At 46.4% G+C, this 19,444-nt stretch overlaps 1 protein-coding gene across 1 annotated transcript; it reads right to left on the minus strand.

Annotated features, from left to right (window-relative positions):
* Positions 1–5,028: 5,028 nt before the first annotated feature.
* Positions 5,029–8,153, minus strand: LOC133344074 (trace amine-associated receptor 4-like). Its single transcript, XM_061554022.1, has one exon. It carries the CDS (start codon positions 7,851–7,853, stop codon positions 6,786–6,788), a length of 1,068 nt encoding a protein of 355 aa, XP_061410006.1. The 5' UTR covers positions 7,854–8,153; the 3' UTR covers positions 5,029–6,785.
* Between the last annotated feature and the right edge of the window lie 11,291 nt (positions 8,154–19,444).

Raw genomic sequence — 19,444 nt, forward strand, 5'->3', positions numbered from 1 at the left:
AACACACAGTCAACATGCAGTATGTATAAAACAACCCTCAGCCTCAAGCATTATGCAAAACCTCCAGTTATTGGAGAACGGCATGCATAATAATGTGTAGTTGGATATAGCGTTGTGCATGTAATTAAAATCTCACACTCGTTAAGGAGCAACAACATCTGGAAGGCAACTAGGCGGGGAGCTGTAGTCAATATCTGCCAAAGCTCTCATCATCACGATCCATGGGCAGATAGCCCGTAGGTGTCCACTGCACATTTCGTCATTTGTTTCCACTTTCCTCTGTTCACATCTTGCTGGCACCAATGTATTATGTCGTCAAGCGATTCTCTATTAGGTCTTCCTCTCTTTCCAGTTCCTTCCATTTTCCCAAACAACACTTTACATTTTCCTGTTGTTGTCCACTCTACTTATGTGTCCAAATCGTGCCAGGTTCTTTCTCATCACTGCCTGCATCAGGTCTTCTTCTATGTGCAACCTCTTCTATTTTAATTACTATTTTGGTTCAGATAAGATGCGGTATCCTATTGGAATGCATTTAGAATACCAAGATCTTATCACTGTCAGTCTTTTTTTCAATGTCGAAGTCTCGCAGGCATACAACGTTGTACTGGACACGCATGTTCTTAAGATGTTCAGTTTGGTCTTGTGGCTGATTTGCTTGCTTCTCCAGTTATTAAATTCTGCCATTACTCCTTTGGCCTTTGCGATCCTCATCCTTGTGTCTTTCGTACAGTTGTTGTCCCATGTCAGTAGACTTCCCAAGTCTAACAATTCATTTACATTCACAATATTGCTGCTTTCTAGTATTACTTATTTCTCAATGTTCTCCATTCGGAACACCATCGTCTTTGTCTTTTCCATTATTCAGCATATGAACACTTTCCTGCAGTATTACGCAACTTTCGTCCATGAGATCTATGTTGTTTGTGAATCTCAGGTTATTTATTTCACTTTGCACAGATATTCCTGAATGGCATCCATCTCTCTTTCCAAGTATGTGACGACGTTGTTCGGTGAAAGTGAATCTCCCTGTCTCATACCTATTGTTGTTGGGAACCCGTCCCCTATTTCCTGGCTAACTTTTACTGCTGAATTTGACCTTTCACCTACATCCTGCAAAATCTGCCAGTCTTTTCCCTACTCCGTATAATGTTATATATTGCGTCGTTGAATCTTTTTTCTGGAAATTTATGAAACGGTTGTAAACCAGCCTATTTTTTCTCTGATATAAGCCTTGACATCAAGATTTGCTGTACTGTGTTCCTAACTTTCCTAAACCCTGCATGTTCATCCACCAAAAATCTTCCACCTGTGCTTTTAATCGAATAATAGTACTATCATTAGTACCTTCCCCATGTAGACCATACGTGCGATAGTTTTATAAAAATTTTTTATAAAATTGGAGAGATCTCCTTTCTTGAGTATCTTCACAAGTATGGATTTTATCCACTCTTCCTGTATTTTCTCTTCTCTCCAAATTTGCTTACATAGCTCATGGAGGGCAATAAGTGCTTGCCTGTTACTATCTCTCTGTATGTAATGTTTGTAGACCTCTTCATTATATGTCCTCGCCTTCCATAGTCCAGGTAATTATTTCACATATGTGTATAAATATATTTCGGCTCGCTAGTCTCGTCATGAAACTGCAATGAAAAAGCACCAGGGGAGGCAGCTATCACATCTGCCTCACTGAGCTGGACGCGTCTTAGCCAGTACCTCCCCAGCCATTGACCTCACCGCACGTCACTGGCAGCTCTGTCTTCTTTTGGTCAATATCCCAATACAAATTGCTGCAATACGTCGTCCATGTGTTTTTTGCTTCTTCTTTGTCCATCAAGATTTTACCGTCTTTGCTTTTTATCGCTGTTTGCCTTGGTTGCCACTTCCTATTTGTGCTCGTCACTAGTCTGTACACCTCCCTGGTTGTGTTTTCCAGCATCGTATTCAATGTCACTACATTGCTTTTCCAGCCATTCCTGCTAATACTTAGTCGCCATCTCATCCGCTTCCTTTATCTTGAGCCTTCTTTTTATATTTTCCTATGCTAGTTATCTAGGTTATTTTAGTTATCCATGTACTTTTGGGGTTTACTACTCAGGCTATCGCTGATTATACTGCTTGCTCCACTACTTTCTTTAATGATAATGCCTTGCTGTCTATGCTGAGATAGTTTATATTTCTCCCCCTGATTCTACTCGATATTTCTTCATATTTCTCCTTGTCTCCTTGTTCTCGAGTGCCTCTATTTGCGTTCTCGATATACGTTTTAGTCGCAGGTTACATAGTATCAAGCTGTGGTCCGATGACACATCAGCTGCTCGGAATGGTCTGCATAGTCGAACTGATGTTTACAGCATCTGTTGATCATTACCAGATCTACAATATTCGTACGTTTTCCATCTGGTGCCCTCCATGTCCATTTTCTGCAGTTTTTTGTTTGAACCTTAGTATTATATATGAGCATGTCATGTTTTAAAGAAAATTCGAGCAGTTTCTCGCCTCTGTCATTTCTTTCCCCATATCCATACATTTGCATGATGCATTACTATCCAGTGTTATCCTTCCTAATTTTTCCATTCCAGTCTCCCACAATTATCTTAATATCTTTCCTAGGCAGTTCCTGTGACTTGCTTTCTAGCATTCCATATAATTCTTCATTATCCTCTTCTGCGCTATCTGAAGTTGGCTCATATATTTGGATGACAGAAATATTTAGGGGATGCCAATTAAATCTCGCTCCAATTACTTTTGGACTAACCAGTCTATATCCCAATAATGCTGTGGCTTTTGCGCTCAACAAGAACCTTGCTCCTCTGGTGTGCATTGTATCTTCCCCTTACCAGATCACTTCACCTCCATTTATCTCCCCCGTTCCCGTCGATATCATTTCTGCCAGTCCAATCATGTTGTACTTGTATCTTTCCATTTCCTCTGATTAGCAGGGTTGGCTACGTACGGTGTGAAAGAAGTTTTCACATGCTACAGTGAGAAAAAAAGTTTTTGATCCCCTGCTGATTTTGTACGTTTGCTCACTGACAAAGAAATGATCAGTCAATAATTTAATGGTAGGTTTATTTGAACAGTGAGAGACAGAATAAAACGCATGTCAAAAATGTTATAAATTGATTTGAATTTTAATGAGGGAAATAAGTATTTGGCCCCCTCTCAATCAGAAAGATTTCTGGCTCCCAGGTGTCTTTTATACAGGTAACAAGCTGAGATTAGGAGCACACTCTTAAAGGGAGTGCTTCTAATCTCAGCTTGTTACCTGTATAAAAGACACCTGTTCACAGAAGCAATCAATCAATCAGTTTCTAAACTCTCCACCATGGCCAATACCAAAGAGCTCTCCAAGGATGTCAGGGACAAGATTGTAGACCTACACAAGGCTGGAATAGTCTACAAGACCATCGCCAAGCAGCTTGGTGAGAAGGTGACAACAGTTGGTACGATTATTCGCAAATGGAAGAAACACAAAAGAACTGTTAATCTCCCTCGGCCTGGGGCTCCATACAAGATCTCACCTCGTGGAGTTGCAATGATCATGAGAACGGTGAGGAATCAGCCCAGAACTACACGGGAGGATCATGTCAATGATCTCAAGGCAGCCGGGACCATAGTCACCAAGAAAACAGTTGGTAACACACTACGCCGTGAAGGACTGAAATCCTGCAGCGCCCGGAAGGTCCCCCTGCTCAAGAAAGCACATATACATGAAGTTTGCCAATGAACATCCGAATGATTCAGAGGACAATTGGGTGAAAGTGTTGTGGTCAGATGAGACCAAAATGGAGCTCTTTGGCATCAACTCAACTCGCCGTGTTTGGAGGAGGAGGAATGCTGCCTATGACCCCAAGAACACCATCCCCACCGTCAAACATCAAGGTGGAAACATTATGCTTTGGGGGTGTTTTTCTACTAAGGGGACAGGACAACTTCACCGCATCAAAGGGACGATGGACGGGGCCATGTACCGTCAAATCTTGGGTGAGAACCTCCTTCCCTCAGCCAGGGCATTGAAAATGGGTCGTGGATGGGTATTCCAGCATGACAATGGCCCAAAACACACGGACCAAGGCAAAAAAGGAGTGGCTCAAGAAGAAGCACATTAAGGTCCTGGAGTGACCTCGCCAGTCTCCAGACCTTAATCCCATAGAAAATCTGTGGAGGGAGTTGAAGGTTCGGCTTGCCAAACGTCAGCCTCGAAACCTTAATGACTTGGAGAAGATCTGCAAAGAGGAGTGGGACAAAGTCCCTCCTGAGATGTGTGCAAACCTGGTGGCCAACTACAAGAAACTTCTGACCTCTGTGATTGCCAACAAGGGTTTTGCCACCAAGTACTAAGTCATGTTTTACAGAGGGGTCAAATACTTTTCCCTCATTAAAATGCAAATCAGTTCATATAATTTTTGACATGCGTTTTTCAGAAATTTTTTTGTTGTTATTCTGTCTCTCACTGTTCAAATAAACCTACCATTAAAATTATAGACTGATCATTTCTTTGTCAGTGGGCAAACGTACAAAATCAGCAGGGGATCAAATACTTTTTTCCCTCACTGTATGTCTCTACTGTATTCTTTATGCAATATTCTCAGCCTCTTCGTTGTTTCGGAATTTGGCTACTTTGTTTCCTGATGGTGTCGTAGCTATTGCTGCTACTCTGCAGTTCTCTCTATATATAAAGCTGTTTTGAGCAAATTAATGCATTGTCATCATTGGTCTGTTTGACGTCATTACGTGTAATTTTAAGAAATATTCAATTTCCATTAAACGTCATTACGTGTAATGACGTTTTAATTTTAAGAAATATTAAATTTCCATTAAACATTGAAAACTAAAATAATTATAGACAGTTGCAAAATAACTATTTATGAAAGATAATTGTGTACCACTTTTTGTAGGCCTATATTGGCCGACTACAAGCTTCCTTGCCATTTAAACATGTCTATATGGGTTATGTATGGCAGAGAGACATGGTCGATGACTGTGCATCCTTGAACTGGACGCCTTTCGCCAATGGTCCTTGCAATGGATACTTGAATTTCACTTCAGTGAGCATATCACAAATGCTGAAGTCCTTCATCGAGCAGAATGTCAGCCGGTGTCTGACTTCGAACGAGGAGGCGGCAACTCTTGCAGACACATTGCCCCTGCTGACACGTTGGGAGAACTGTGCAATTATCGATGGCCTTGCTCAAGATTGGACTCTACACAGGGGCAGGCCGAGGTAGACCTGGATGCACACGGTTGGGGCCGATTTCAGACATCGTAATCTCAGCCTACACTTGGCGTATCGGGCGCATGAGAATGGCATCAACAGGCGATGTCTAGTATTGAGAACTGCTACGCCTCCTCTCGGGGCTTGCGACTAATTGACATAAAATTACCCGATATGCACCCGATCTCGTCAGATGATCGCAGAAGCTAAGCAGATTTTAAGACTGAATTTCACCTGAAAGGGCGATCACTGTGCATGCCGGTGGTCAAAGGCTGCTACAGCAGACTATGCTGTGGTCGGTAGAGGGCAGTGCAGAAAAGTCCAATCTTTTATTTGTATTGTACTACTATGCTTCTACATCTATGCTCCCTGCTTCACTCACCAGGCTGACCAACATAAAGTCTGGCAAAATAACCGTTTCGACCTGCACAGTGTGGGCAGACTTTTTGTCCAGGAGTTGGAAAACTGAACACGTACTATTCCTTATTTTACACGACAGCCGAAAAGCACAGATCACAATAATTATAGCGAGCACTCAATTCTTTGGTATCAGCTGTATTATCACACGCTTTGACGTGATGATGTCTTCAATTGTGTTTGTTAAAATTTAAAGCCAGAATGAGGCCTATTCACTATAGTGTGTGCTAATTATTGTCTCCATGTTAAATGTTTGACTTTAAAACTTTAAATGGCCGACAACCCTTGACCACATGAAATTAAAATACTTTCCTCAGTCCATTTTACTTTGATAGTAATCCAACTGCAACAACATAGACCACTCACACATTTTAACCATTAGGTCATCAATCATCCATGAAAGACTCACTGTGTCAAGACTTCCAGCATATCTTGCTTTGAAAAGTTTGGCAAATTCCCTTAAAAGGAATGGTTTACGTTTTGCAACAGTCCTCCATAACTGTCCCCACAACATCATCATTCCCTATGCCCTACACGCTGACATCAATCCCTGCACTTGCCTGACCAGGAGTAACCCCGCAGTATGACGATCTGTGATTGGTGGCAGGAGATGAGGAGACATGGTCCAATATGTGACGATATGTGATTGGCAGCTGGAAATGAGGTGACAGGGATGAGGGTGGGGGGAGAGGGACCTGGGAGGATAAGAAAGCACGTCGGAGGAGGGACGTAAGGAGAAAACTGGATGAAGGAGGGAGCTGTGTGTTTCAGAGGTGGAATAAACGGACTGGAACTCTGACCTGTCTCGGCGGGTTTGTGAGGAGAGTGTCCGCTACAGTAGTATGGCAGTAAAGCAACCAAAATCACGAGAGACCCCTTTGGCCTCGTCCATCCATAATATATCCACGCGCAACAAATCTGGCAGGTAGTGTGAACCAAGGTTTAGGGAGCACATGCCCAAATAACCGTAGTAGGCGTGAGGATGTCTGCATCAAGTTTTCCAAGACACACACGTGTTCTCCCCCCCACCCCGCAAACCTGTTCAATAACTAGTGATGGGACTGAGAAACCATCAAACACATTACACACATAAACTCGATTTAATGTTAAATTAAATCCTAGAAATCAAATTTAGGACCTCATTGGACACTCACAGCTCGGCTGAGCGGCTCCCAGGCTGCCAAAACTTGCGGCTAAACATGATGCGGATGGCGTTACGAAACGCGCGGTTGAAGCCCCCGTATAGGTAAGGGTTGATGGCTGAGTTAACATGCCCGAAAAAGTTTACCATGTCCCAGGTGAAGGAATTTGTTCTAAAATCGATCCAGGCATCTTTGACGATGGTGTAAAAAAATGGCGCATAGCAGAAAATGAAGACGCCCAGAATGATGGACACAGTCTTGGTGGCGTTGTGCTCTCGTTTCATGGCCGCCCACTGCTGCTTGTTGAAGCCCGACTTGCCCTGACTCCCTTGCTGCTGGATGCTGATGGAGCGGGCCTGCTTGCGTGCCACACGGTAAATCTTCGCGTAGGCAAGGGTCATTACCGTTGTCGGCACCATGAAGGTGATGACGGCACCACAGCTCGAGAATGGCTTGTTCATGTAGAAGATGCAGTTGTCCGTACAGGTGCGGCTTGCCATCATGTCCTCGATGCCAATGACAATCCATCCCAGCATCACGGGCACCACGTATAACACTGTCCCGAGCCATGCGGTGGCAAGAAGCAAGGCTGCTGTCTTCCAGGTAAAGCGCTGCCTATAGTGCATCGGGTCGCAAATGGCCAGGTATCGCTCGTAGGCGATGCAGCAGAGGTGCCAGGTGGAGGCGGTGCACATAAAGGCATCAAGGAAGTGGTGGACCTTGCAGAATTTTTGGCCGAAGAACCAGCAGTCGTAGACGCACTGTGTCGTGTAGAAGGGCATCACCACTACGCCCACCATGATGTCGGCCACCGCCAGGGAAAAGGTGAAGGTGTTGGGCAGCACCTGCAGCTGCTTAAAGTAGGAGATAGCCATGATGATGGTCATGTTTCCCAGGACGTTCAACACCGTGGTAACAATCATGATGATTAAGACGATGTTGGCGATGCGTGCAGACATTCGAGCTGGGCGGCAGCGGAGGCCGGACTCCCGGATCAGACAGATCAGTGGCTCCACGTTGGAGGCATTGTGGTCAGGATCCCCACCCATGAGTCCTAGAGCCAGGCTGGAGTTCATGGTGCCCCCTTCGAACTATTCAGTGCCCAGCGTCTCAATCAGTTAAGGGACTTCTTCTTGCTTCACAGTCACTCGTTTGCCAACTTGTCCACTGTTCCTTGCATGCATTTGTCTTGCCTCTCTCTAGCACAGTCATTCACCCAGCATCAGTGTCTGGGGCACATAAATCCTATATCTCCCGACCATCTCTGTTTCTTACAATTTTGGGAAAATGAAAAGCGTCCTTTAAGATGTTTGGCCACTTCCTGTCCTTGAGCAGTTGGTGTGTCCACGTGTAGGAGGAAATCGGAGGGACTGGAGAAAATCCTGCAACCATTCGAGGGGACAGCATTCAAACTCAGCGATATATATCCTTGTCAGCAACCTCTTTCATATTATGTGTCCTATTCAGACAAATTCTAATTTAACGCTAAATATTATAGTTGATATGGGTTTTGTCAATAAACTGACAAGACTCAACACATACCAGTTAATGATATAATTGCCCAAGTAGACGTGGCTCTCAAGGGCCTGGGTCACATAGCTGCAGACGTGGTAAGATCTGAAATCGCTGCAACCAGCAAAAACGCTAAGATGCCAGCTAGCAACCTCAGCAAAGATGAGCGTTTTGAATTATATAAATTAAAAAGGAGGGATGACATTGACATCCTCTCAGCCAACAAAGGCAATGCCACTGTCATCGTGGATAAAATAGAATATAACATCAAAACTCAAGAATTACTTAACGATGATGGCAGCTATACAAAAATAAAAAGAGATCCCACCAACAGCCTCGTCATTAAAACCAACAAAATCATTTCAGATTCAACCGCATTAATTGATCAAACCAAACAGTTCTCGTTGAAACCTTCTGCTGCCAGGTCACCAAGGTTATATGGCTTACCAAAGATACTTAAAGAAGATACACCCCTTCGTCCCATCGTCTCCACTATCAACTCCCCCACCTACAAACTTGCTCGTTTTTTGTCAGAAATCCTGCGTCCTTTTACTGGAAAAACCACCTCTGCGGTACTAAACTCTACTCACCTGGTATCGACAATCAAGGGTATTTCCCTGTCCCCAGACGACCTGCTTGTCAGTTTTGATGTAGTTTCCTTATTCACCAAAGTTCCTGTACCTGACACCATCGCAATCATTGAAGACTTGGTTCATCAATGACTGAACACAGAGGTACCCATCTTGGTGAGACACTGCTTAACCAATACATACTTCACGGCATCATGGCTGGAACACAGAAGTCCGACCAGTGGAGGTGGGCTGCAGAGGTTTTGTGGCAACATCTACAACCAGACTGCTTAGAGACCTGGGAATTAAGGCCCAGAGCCAGCGTTCAGCAATCAGAGCTGTATCGGAGGCGGCAGAAGGCAGCAGTCAGTGGCTCTGGATGAAGAGGAAAGACCCCAGCTGGGCCCCAAAGTGAGAGGGCCAGGAGGTATGCAGTCAACAATGCTTGACTCAGGGAGGAGGACACCCCTGCCATGCATAGTCCCATGGGATGTTGGCTATCAACAACAAGGCAACTCCTATGACTAATTGGGAATGGGACACAAGCGTAGGATTGATCACCCTGTCGCTGGCCGCCTTTGGAGAGGGTGTATAGTATGAAAGGCCGAAACACCCTAGGAACCAAAGGTTCACTACTGACGATGCGCTCCCCAAATTTCACCAGGCTCACTGTTCATGAACTCTTGGAAGTGCTTGCACAAAGGATAGTAACATCTCATCCTGTGTTCTTTGGAATCTGAATATCTGGACTTGTTCCGTGACTGCTGAGAAAGATCAGCTGACAACAGGGGAAAGTCCTTGTGGCGGCACGGAGAGACGGCTGACAGGAGGGAATAGACCCCACTGGGTCAGTCATGGGTTAGCTTCCCATTTCTGTAGTTTCCCATGCTTCGCAGTATGTTGGAAACACCCGATTTAGCTACAGAAAGTCAACATACGAGAATACCCCTAGAGTCTGCGAGAGCGGGGGCGGAAGATGACTCATCGACTGACAAAATGGTAACGACTGGACCGGAAACGACTACGAGTAATGAGAGCACAGCACAAGAGAACACCACAGCAACTGTCACAAGTTCCGCTGCAACAGCAGGCCACAAACAGATGCAGGTATGTGTCTGTGGTTGGAGGAAAGTTACATCACACCATGGGTTGAGGATCCACCAGGGGAAGAAGGGGTGTTTGGGTAAAGAGAGACAGAGGCCTCGCATTGATTACTTTCTGCGAAAGCGATCAAATCAGTCGAATGAAGCACAGCAACTGGACGCAAACCATAGTTTGCAGTGCATCAGTACCACTGTCATGGAGGACGTAAACTCAAGCACCGAAGTAACAACTGAGGTGGAACCAACAACAGGAGTGGAACTCACCCAGCCTCCCAGACCTGCAGTCGAGAGGAGACTACCAGGGCACAGACCGTATGTGAAGTGGCCTGGCGCCAGTGACAAGAAGTTGTGGGAAACAGTGAATACTGACCTTACCTTGACCCTCGAGAAACATCGAGGCACAGTGGAGAAGAAGTTGGAGAGGATGGGGGACATCATCTATGAGTACGGGGCAGAAAGCTTTGGAGTGCAAGAGGCAAAAGGCGGGAGAAAGGTTCCAACCCCACCAGTTTCCAGGAGGCAACAAGAAATCAAGCGCCTCGTTCAAGAAAGGAGACAACTTAAGAAACAGTGGAAGAAAGCCTCGGAAGTGGAAAAGGAGGGCATAGAGGCACTTGAGGCTGACATCAAAACCCGGTTGGCATCCCTCCGTAGAGCAGAGAACCTACGGAAGCGCAGAAGGAAGAAAGAACAAACTAGAACTCGATTCTATAAAGATCCCTTCAAGTTCCTTAAAAGTCTCTTCACGAAGGAAAAGAGTGGAGTTCTAAAAACAACAAAGAAAAACCTAGAAGAGCACCTGAGAACAACAAACTTTGACTCAAAGCGACATGAACATCTGGCCATCCCATCAGATATCCCACCCATTGAACCCCCGGAACATCATATTGAGACCAGCCCTCCGACATGGAAAGAGGTGGAAAACACAGTTCGAAGGGCAAGAACAGCATCAGCCCTGGGGCCAAATGGAGTCCCGTACAAAGTGTATAAGAACGCACCAGACGTCCTGAGGTTCCTCTGGAGGCTTATGAGAACAGCTTGGCAAAAGAAGATAATACCCAAAGTGTGGCGTAGGGCAGGCGGGGTCCTGATCCCTAAGGAGAAGGATGCAGTGAACATCAGCCAATTCTGCCCAATCTCCTTACTGAATGTCGAGGGTAAAATCTTCTTTAGGGTCATTGCCCAGAGGATGGCCGAGTACCTGCAAAGGAATGCGTACGTCGATACATCTGTACAGAAGGCAGGAATATCAGGGTTCTCTGGCTGCTTGGAACATTCCAGCATGATCTGGCACCAGATCCAAATGGCCAAGGTGGAGAAAAGGGACCTCCATGTAGTCTTCCTTGACCTCGCCAATGCATTTGGCTCTGTGCCCCATGAACTCCTGTGGTCTGCCTTCAGATTTTTCCACATACCGGACACCATCACAACCCTGGTGAAGTCGTACTTTCAGGATCTGCAGTTCTGCTTCACCAACTCAGAGTTCACCACCTCATGGCAATGCCTGAATGTAGGTATAATGGCGGGATGTACCATTTCTCCATTGGCATTCATAATGGCAATGGAGGTTATCATCAGATCCTCAAAATGGGTTGCTGGTGGACAGCGAGTCGACTCTGGTTTTCGCCTCCCTCCACTCAGAGCCTACATGGACGACATTACAACATTGACCACCACTGTCCCATGCATGAGGAGACTGCTCAAAAAACTCGAGGAGAACATCAGCTGGGCCCGTATGAAGATTAAACCATCCAAGTCATGCAGCATCTCGATTGTGAAGGGAGTACTCTGTGACCTGAAATTCTTCATCGGAGATGACCAAATCCCAACAGTGTCTGAGCAGCCGGTAAAAAGCCTTGGAAGGTGGTATGATGCAAGCCTGAAGGACAAAGACCAGGTGCAACAGCTGCGCAAAGACATCAGTAGTAGCCTACAGTCCATCGACAACACCCAGCTACCTGGAAAGTTAAAGGCCTGGTGTCTGCAGTTTGGTCTCCTACCCCGGGTGTTGTGGCCCCTAGCAGTGTATGAGCTTCCAATCTCAACAGTGGAGAAGATGGAAAGAGGAGTCACGAGCTACTTAAAGAAGTGGCTCGGAGTTCCACGATGCCTTACCACCATAGGCCTCTATGGAGATGGTGTCCTCAAGCTGCCCCTCACCAGTCTAACCGAGGAATTCAAGTGTGCAAAAACCAGGCTCCAGATGACACTGAATGAATCTCGAGACCCAGTGGTGAGCAACAACGCGCCGACCTTGGCAACTGGGCGCAAATGGAGGCCAGGAAAAGCAGTCCAGGAGGCAACAGCAGCCCTCAGACATGCTGACATTGTGGGTCATGTTCAGCAAGGGAGAGGAGGCCTTGGGCTAACTAGCCGTGCTGCTTGGAGTAAGGCCACTACACCAGAGCGGCGGAAGATGGTAGTGCAGGAAGTACGCCATCATGAGGAGGCTGCAAGGTGGGCCAAGGCAGTCTCTCTTGCCAAACAGGGACAGTGGACTCGATGGGACAGTGTGGAGAAGAGGAAGATCAGCTGGAAGGATCTGTGGGCCATGGAAGCGAGGCGGTTGAGCTTTTCCATCAGAGCAACATATGACGTCCTTCCAACACCAGTTAATCTTCACCAATGGTATGGTGAAGATCCGGACTGTGCCCTCTGTTCCATGCCAGCCAACCTCAGGCACATTCTCACAGGGTGTAAAACAAGCCTCACCCAAGGACGCTACACTTGGCGTCACAACCAAGTCCTTAAAAACCTTGCGTCCGTCCTGGAGGACAAGCGAGCTGCCACCAACTCCCTACCACCCCCAGCAGCATCACACCCCTCACGGACGACCTTTGTCCGCGAAGGAGCTAAACCACCGAAGAGCGGCTCTACACCAATAGAGCGAGACCAGCTGCGCTTGGCCCGCGACTGGAAAATGCTAGCTGACATTGGCCCGCAACTTGTGTTTCCTCCGGAGATCGCAACCACCACCCTAAGACCTGAAATGGTGCTCTGGTCCCGTTCGCTCAAGAAGGTCTTCATCATTGAGCTCACAGTACCCTGGGAGGACTCAGTAGATGAGGCTTATGAGCGAAAATGTCTGCGCTATGCCGGAACACAGAAGTCCGACCAGTGGAGGTGGGCTGCAGAGGTTTTGTGGCAACATCTACAACCAGACTGCTTAGAGACCTGGGAATTAAGGGCCAGAGCCAGCGTTCGGCAATCAGAGCTGTATTGGAGGCGGCAGAAGGCAGCAGTCAGTGGCTCTGGATGAAGAGGAAAGACCCCAGCTGGGCCCCAAAGTGAGAGGGCCAGGAGGTATGCAGTCAACAATGCTTGACTCAGGGAGGAGGACACCCCTGCCATGCATAGTCCCATGGGATGTTGGCTATCAACAACAAGGCAACTCTTATGACTAATTAGGAATGGGACGCAAGCGTAGGATTGATCACCCTGTCGCTGGCCGCCTTTGGGGAGGGTGTATAGTATGAAAGGCCGAAACACCCTAGGAACCAAAGGTTCACTACTGACGATGCGCTCCCCAAATTTCACCAGGCTCACTGTTCATGAACTCTTGGAAGTGCTTGCACAAAGGATAGTAACATCTCATCCTGTGTTCTTTGGAATCACCTGGAATGGAACTTTCTACAAACAAACTGAGGGCACCCCAATGGGCTCCCCCCTATCTCCGGTTGTAGCCAACGTTTTCATGGAGAAATTTGAGACTGACGCCATCCAGACTGCCACTTTGCGCCCAACCTTATGGAAGAGGTACGTGGATGATACTTTTGTCATCTGGCCACATGGCCGGCCTGCTCTAGACCAGTTCCTCGACAACATCAATTCCATACAAGAACCAAGAATATGACAAGACTCTGTTCACCTCCGTCTCCGTGTATTTGTATTTTCTATCTCTCTATCTCTTTCTGTCTTATAGTCTTAAACATTATGCAATACCACGAGTTCCTGAAAAACTGCATGAATAATAATATTTAGTTGGATATAGCGTTGTGCATGTAAATTGATTCTCACACTCACTGAGGCACCACAGAAAAGCTGGCAGGCAGACAAGCGGGAAGTCATAGTCAACGATGTTTGTCTTCCTATTGTTCTCTCTGTGTCTGGGTCTCACTGCCATCTATCTATCTGTCCCTTTGTCTTCCTCTGTATATTCTATGTCTCCTACGTCCCTCTTTCTGCTAGGAAACAATTTGTCAGAGTAAGAGGTGATGGTTCTAGATGCCATACTTGAAGAAGTAACCATTGCCCTTTACAATATTAAAACAGGGAACATTCTCGTTCCATATGGAATGACTGTGGACATTACAAACAAAACAAGTAGTAACAGCTATTGCAACACAATGACTGGATTGATTTACTACCCAATGTTTACATGAAATCAAATGCCTTTTTTGCCACGATACGTTTTTTACAATTGAAATAAAGCATTTAATATGGAGGCTTTCGCGGCCAATATTATCCATAAGAAGGTTTTTTTTGGGGTTAGATCGCGTAAATATAAATACATCGTTATACTCACCACCACCCGAAACAACTAATTAGTAAGTTTTTTCATGTAAACAAAACATGCCAATTAGTTACTACTTCAGCACACCGGTGTCCTGGAGAGTAAACCCACATTTACAAATCGAGTACGACGTATCGCTGGTAATTACAACCAGCCTCATCAGAGGACAGCTAGAATTGTGGAGAAATCCTCCTGTTAAAAGAACTTCGATTAAATAAATAAATCGTTATTTGGAACATTACATGTATTGGTTAAAGACATGCATACAAAGTGTTCTCGAAGATCATAACGGAATTAGCGACAAATCCGAGCCCGCACACCTTGGTTTGGACAGCCGTTCAATACGAATACTTAATAATGTACAGAGCGTCTTAAAACGAAAGGCATCAGTAGACGTTGTACAGAACCACTACTCTACTGATATAAAATAATGCGTGAAGAAACACTTTCCACCATGATTTAAAATGTGTTTATTTCGGGTTAGATCGTCTTGTAGTCATAATGTCAATTAGTTTCAATCATAACCCTCCGCCACCTAGCAGAGTCAACCAAAATCGAGTTTTCACGTTGGGGCAAATTTTGCCAATTGATTTGGATTTTCAGCAAAATCCGGAGGAGGAGGAATATTGGAAAGTGAGCAACAAGTTGACTATGGTGTTTTTTTAAATCGACGTTTCACTGGAGATTACATCCAGAAACATCACATGTGAACAAAATGCTCGGCTCCTAATGACACTGGATGTAATCTCCAGCAAACGTCAATTTAAAAAAAATCATCTAACTGCCTGCTGCTCTGCTTGCATGCTCGCTTGCCTGCTATGTTTTGCTACCCATGCTGTCAAATGCTGCTGCTGACTAGCCGCCATGGTGAAACAGGAAGCCGAGCACGTAAGTCTTCCTTGTCAGTACAGAGCCTCTCCATCACCAAGACTCCTACTGTGCCTCCCAGTTGACAGCCCACGGTAACTGGTATCTCGCGACACAAGACCAAAGCAGTAGGGGATCTCGGAGCTGCAGTGGTCCTCAGAGGTATCTCCAACTTCCCAACCACTGCCCCACTGCCTTGTGGGTAAACTTTGGCTAGGGGAAAAAATCCTGACTCCAAATCTGTGGTGGGCACCCGCAACAGTGGTATTCAACAAAACGATTCTCTGGCAGTCCCCTGCAGCTCTGGCCAGACGAAGGTCGTCGTGAGTTCCTCATGCCACCTGAGTATGTTTGCCTGGAGTGAAGATGGTAGGCATTGAGAATGCACACCCCTACCCTCACTTTAATCTACTCGCTGTGCAAGCTTCTTGCTCCAACTCCCCCCCCCACCTTTTTTAAACCCTGTGGCAAACAGCAAATGACAGAAGGTACAGGTCAAGGATGTGACTGGGAGCATCTAGACAAACACTACACTTAGGCAGCGATGGAGTATTGGTCGTTGAGACAAGGCATGTCTCCTCGGCAGCTTCCATCATGTCTGAGCAGCCCCGCACTGCTCACCCCTAATGGAGAAAGACCTAGTAAAAGTGGTCTAAACAGCGTCTGTTCCACTCACTCCGGGTGGTAAGCCGCTACCAACGAAGCATTCCATTCAGTGACCGAAACTCAAGGAAACCAAAGACTCGTTAACTTATTTAAGTTGCTTCATGGAACATCCACACCCTCTTGGACTCTTACGAAAAGAAACTGACAAACCACACAGAAGGACAGCTCTCGTGACCCATGAACTCAGGAAATACAACATCAACATTGCAGCGCTCAGTGAAACCCGCTTCCATGGAGACTCTCTCACAGAGGTGGATGAGGGCTACAGCTTCTTCTGGAAGAGTGTTCCAGAAGATGCTCGCCGTTTCCATGGAGTGGGTTTTGCTGTGAAAACCTCAATCCTCCAACGCGTCCCTCTATCCCCTGTTGGCATTAGTGAGTGGCTGATGACGTAGCACATCCCCTTGGCTGGGGGACGCTCTGCCATGCTCATCAGTGCTCATGCGCCTGCACTGGACGCAGACAATGACGTGAAGGAGGCATTCTATAAAGCTCTCGACACTGCCATTAAAAACACACCACATACAGTAAAGCTATTCCTCATTGGAAACTTCAACGCCAGGGTGGGCTCCGAACACCATATCTGGGACTGTGTACTAGGCTGGCATGGGGTGGTTAAGCAGAACAGCAACGGGCTGTGGCTACTCTCCCTATTTTCCAAACACCACCAAGTGATCACCAACACCCTGTTCCAGTTGAAGGACAAACACAATAACTCATAGCAACACCCCTGCTCAAAACACAGGCACCTGCTAAATGACATCATCATCCATCAGTGCGACCAAAAGGAGGTACTAGTGACCCAAGCCATGCGTGGAGCAGAATGTTAGACTGATCACTGTATGATCAAAGCCAAGCTCTGCATTGAGATCCATCCACTAACAACCTGCTGCATTTCCTCTCCACGAAATTCCCCCCAAACTCCCCGGACTCCGACCCCAACACCACATGGATTGAGTTGTGCACAGCTATCTTCGAGGCAGCCTCGGAATCAATCGGGTACACCAAAAAGCATCACCCAGACTCGTTTGATGAAAACGCTGCCTACATCCACACACTACTACAGAACAAACGCCAAGCCCACAAAACAGTTTTTTCCAACCCAGACTACCCCACTCTCCAATCATCTCGCTCCAAGGCCAAAGCAGAGTCCCAACGTGCTATCCATGCCATGGAGGACACCTGGTAGGTCCAAACGGCAGATGAGATCCTAATCCACCCAGATGCAAACAACAGCAAACTGTTTTATGATGCCATCAAAGCCCTCTATGGCCCCCCAAAACAAGCCATCACCCCAGTCAGGCCTGTTGATGGCAAAACGCATTCCAAGGACCAACAAAAGATATTGGAGAAATGGGCGGAGCACTTTGATAACCTCCTCAACCACATAAACCCCACATACCCACTCATCCTTGACACACTCCCTGATATCCCATCCATTCATAAACTTGACAGTCCACCACGATTTTATGAGGCTCACTAAGCGGTCAAAGGCCTGAAAAACAACAAAAGTGCTGGACCTGACGGCATCTCAGCTGAGATCTTGAAGCACGGGGGATACCTCATCCTTCGCCATTTACACCTTTTCATCAAGTCATCTGGCGGTCAGAAACAATCCCACAGTAATGGAAGGATGAAAATATTGTAGGTATCTACAATAAGAAGGTTGACAACGTAACTTGCAGCAATTTCAGAGGTATCTCCCTTCTTTCAGTCACCAGGAAGGTCCTCGCCAGAATAATGCTCTACTGGCTCGCAGATAACCGATTTGAAAAACGTCCTACCAGAATCCCAGTGCAGCTTCAGGAAAGACAGGAGCACCACCGACGTGATATTTGTGGCAAAGTAACTGCGGGATAAATGCCGGGAGCAAATCATTGACCTCTTCATAGCTTGTATCGACCTCACCAAAGTATTCAAGACCATCAACTGTGAGATACTCTGGCAGCAGGTCATCAAATTTGGGGTGCCTCCCAAGTTTTTGAGCATTCTAAAACAGTCCATGAAGAAATACATGCCAGACTAATTCTTGGTGGGATTCAATCGGAGCCTTTCAGCGTTGATGTCGGGGTCAAGCAAGGCTGTGTTCTGGTTCCATCCATATTCAACATACTCCTTGCTGCCTTCACAAGTCTATCACATAACTCCCTCAACTCAATCGATGGAATCCAGCTACAGTACTGTCTGGATGGAAATCTCTTCAACCTAAGACGCCTCCAAGCCCACACAAAAACCAAAACCCAACAGATATTTGAACTGCCATATACAGACGACTGTGCAATCTTGGCTCACACCCCAGAATCTATGCAACACGCCCTCAATCTGGTCTCCTCCTTCTACCACTCCATCGGCTTACAAATCAATATTAAGAAGATGGAAATAATTGCTCAACTGTCATCCACATCCACCTCAATCCCTACCTTCAACATCGGTTGTGTTCACCTCAAATTGATACCCCATTTCACCTACCTCGGTTCTGTTCTCTCCTCTACATGCTCCCTTGACGACGAAATCCACACTCGTGTCAACAGAGCCTCTGCTTCCTTTGGACGCCTCTGGTCCAGGGTCTTCGAAAATTGTAACCTCAAGACCCACACCAAGGTAGCAGTTTACAACGCTGTTTGTGTCTCCACACTGCTTTATGGCTCAAAGACCTGGACCCCATATAGGCGTCACATTAACATCCTGCAAGCCTTCCACATCATATGCCTCCAGCGCATCCTAGAGCTAACATGGAAGGACAAAGTTCCCCATACTGGGATCCTCACCTAAACCAAGTCATCCTGCATTGAGACAAGCATGGCTAAACGACACCGCCGCTGGACCTGCTGAAGCGGGAACTGAGTTCTCGAGCAAAGCTCTCAGTTTACAGATCGATCTACGTACCTACCCTCACCTAACGGTCATGAGCTTTGGGTAATAACCGAAAAGATAAGATCGCGGGTATAACGGTTCGAAATTAGGTTTCTCTGCAGGGTTGCCAGGCTCACTCTCTGTGATCGGGTGAGGAGCTCGGTAATCCAGGAGAGCCTCAGTCGAGCCGCTCCTAATCCGAATCAAGAGCACCAGTTGAATTGATTTGGGCATCTGGTAAGGATGCTCCCCTGGTAGACTCCCCCTGGAACTCTACCGGGGACGTCCCACTGGGCGAAGAGTCCGGGGCAGGCCGAGGACACGCTGGCGGGACTATGTCGCTCGGTTGGCTTGGGAACGCCTGGAATTCCCCAAGAATAGCTAGAGTCTGTCGTCAGGGAAAGGAAGGTCTGGACCGCCCTACTCAACATCAGAATCAGAAACAGTTTTAATCGCCATGTAAGTTTAAACAGACAAGGAATTTACTATGGCAGGATAAAAAAAAAAAACATGCTCTCACCAGAAGAAGCGGATTGAGAAATGAAACGAAATAAACGAACAAACTTGTTGGCGAGTTTGCCCCC

The sequence above is a fragment of the Lethenteron reissneri genome, chromosome 2 (genome assembly GCF_015708825.2).
Source record: "Lethenteron reissneri isolate LAM-NWPU_2019-01 chromosome 2, ASM1570882v1, whole genome shotgun sequence".
Classification (NCBI taxonomy): domain Eukaryota; kingdom Metazoa; phylum Chordata; class Hyperoartia; order Petromyzontiformes; family Petromyzontidae; genus Lethenteron; species Lethenteron reissneri.

What these genes read in the sequence shown, in the direction of transcription:
- LOC133344074 (XM_061554022.1), bottom strand. Translation starts at nt 7,853, where the DNA reads ATGAACTCCAGCCTGGCTCTAGGACTCATGGGTGGGGATCCTGACCAC.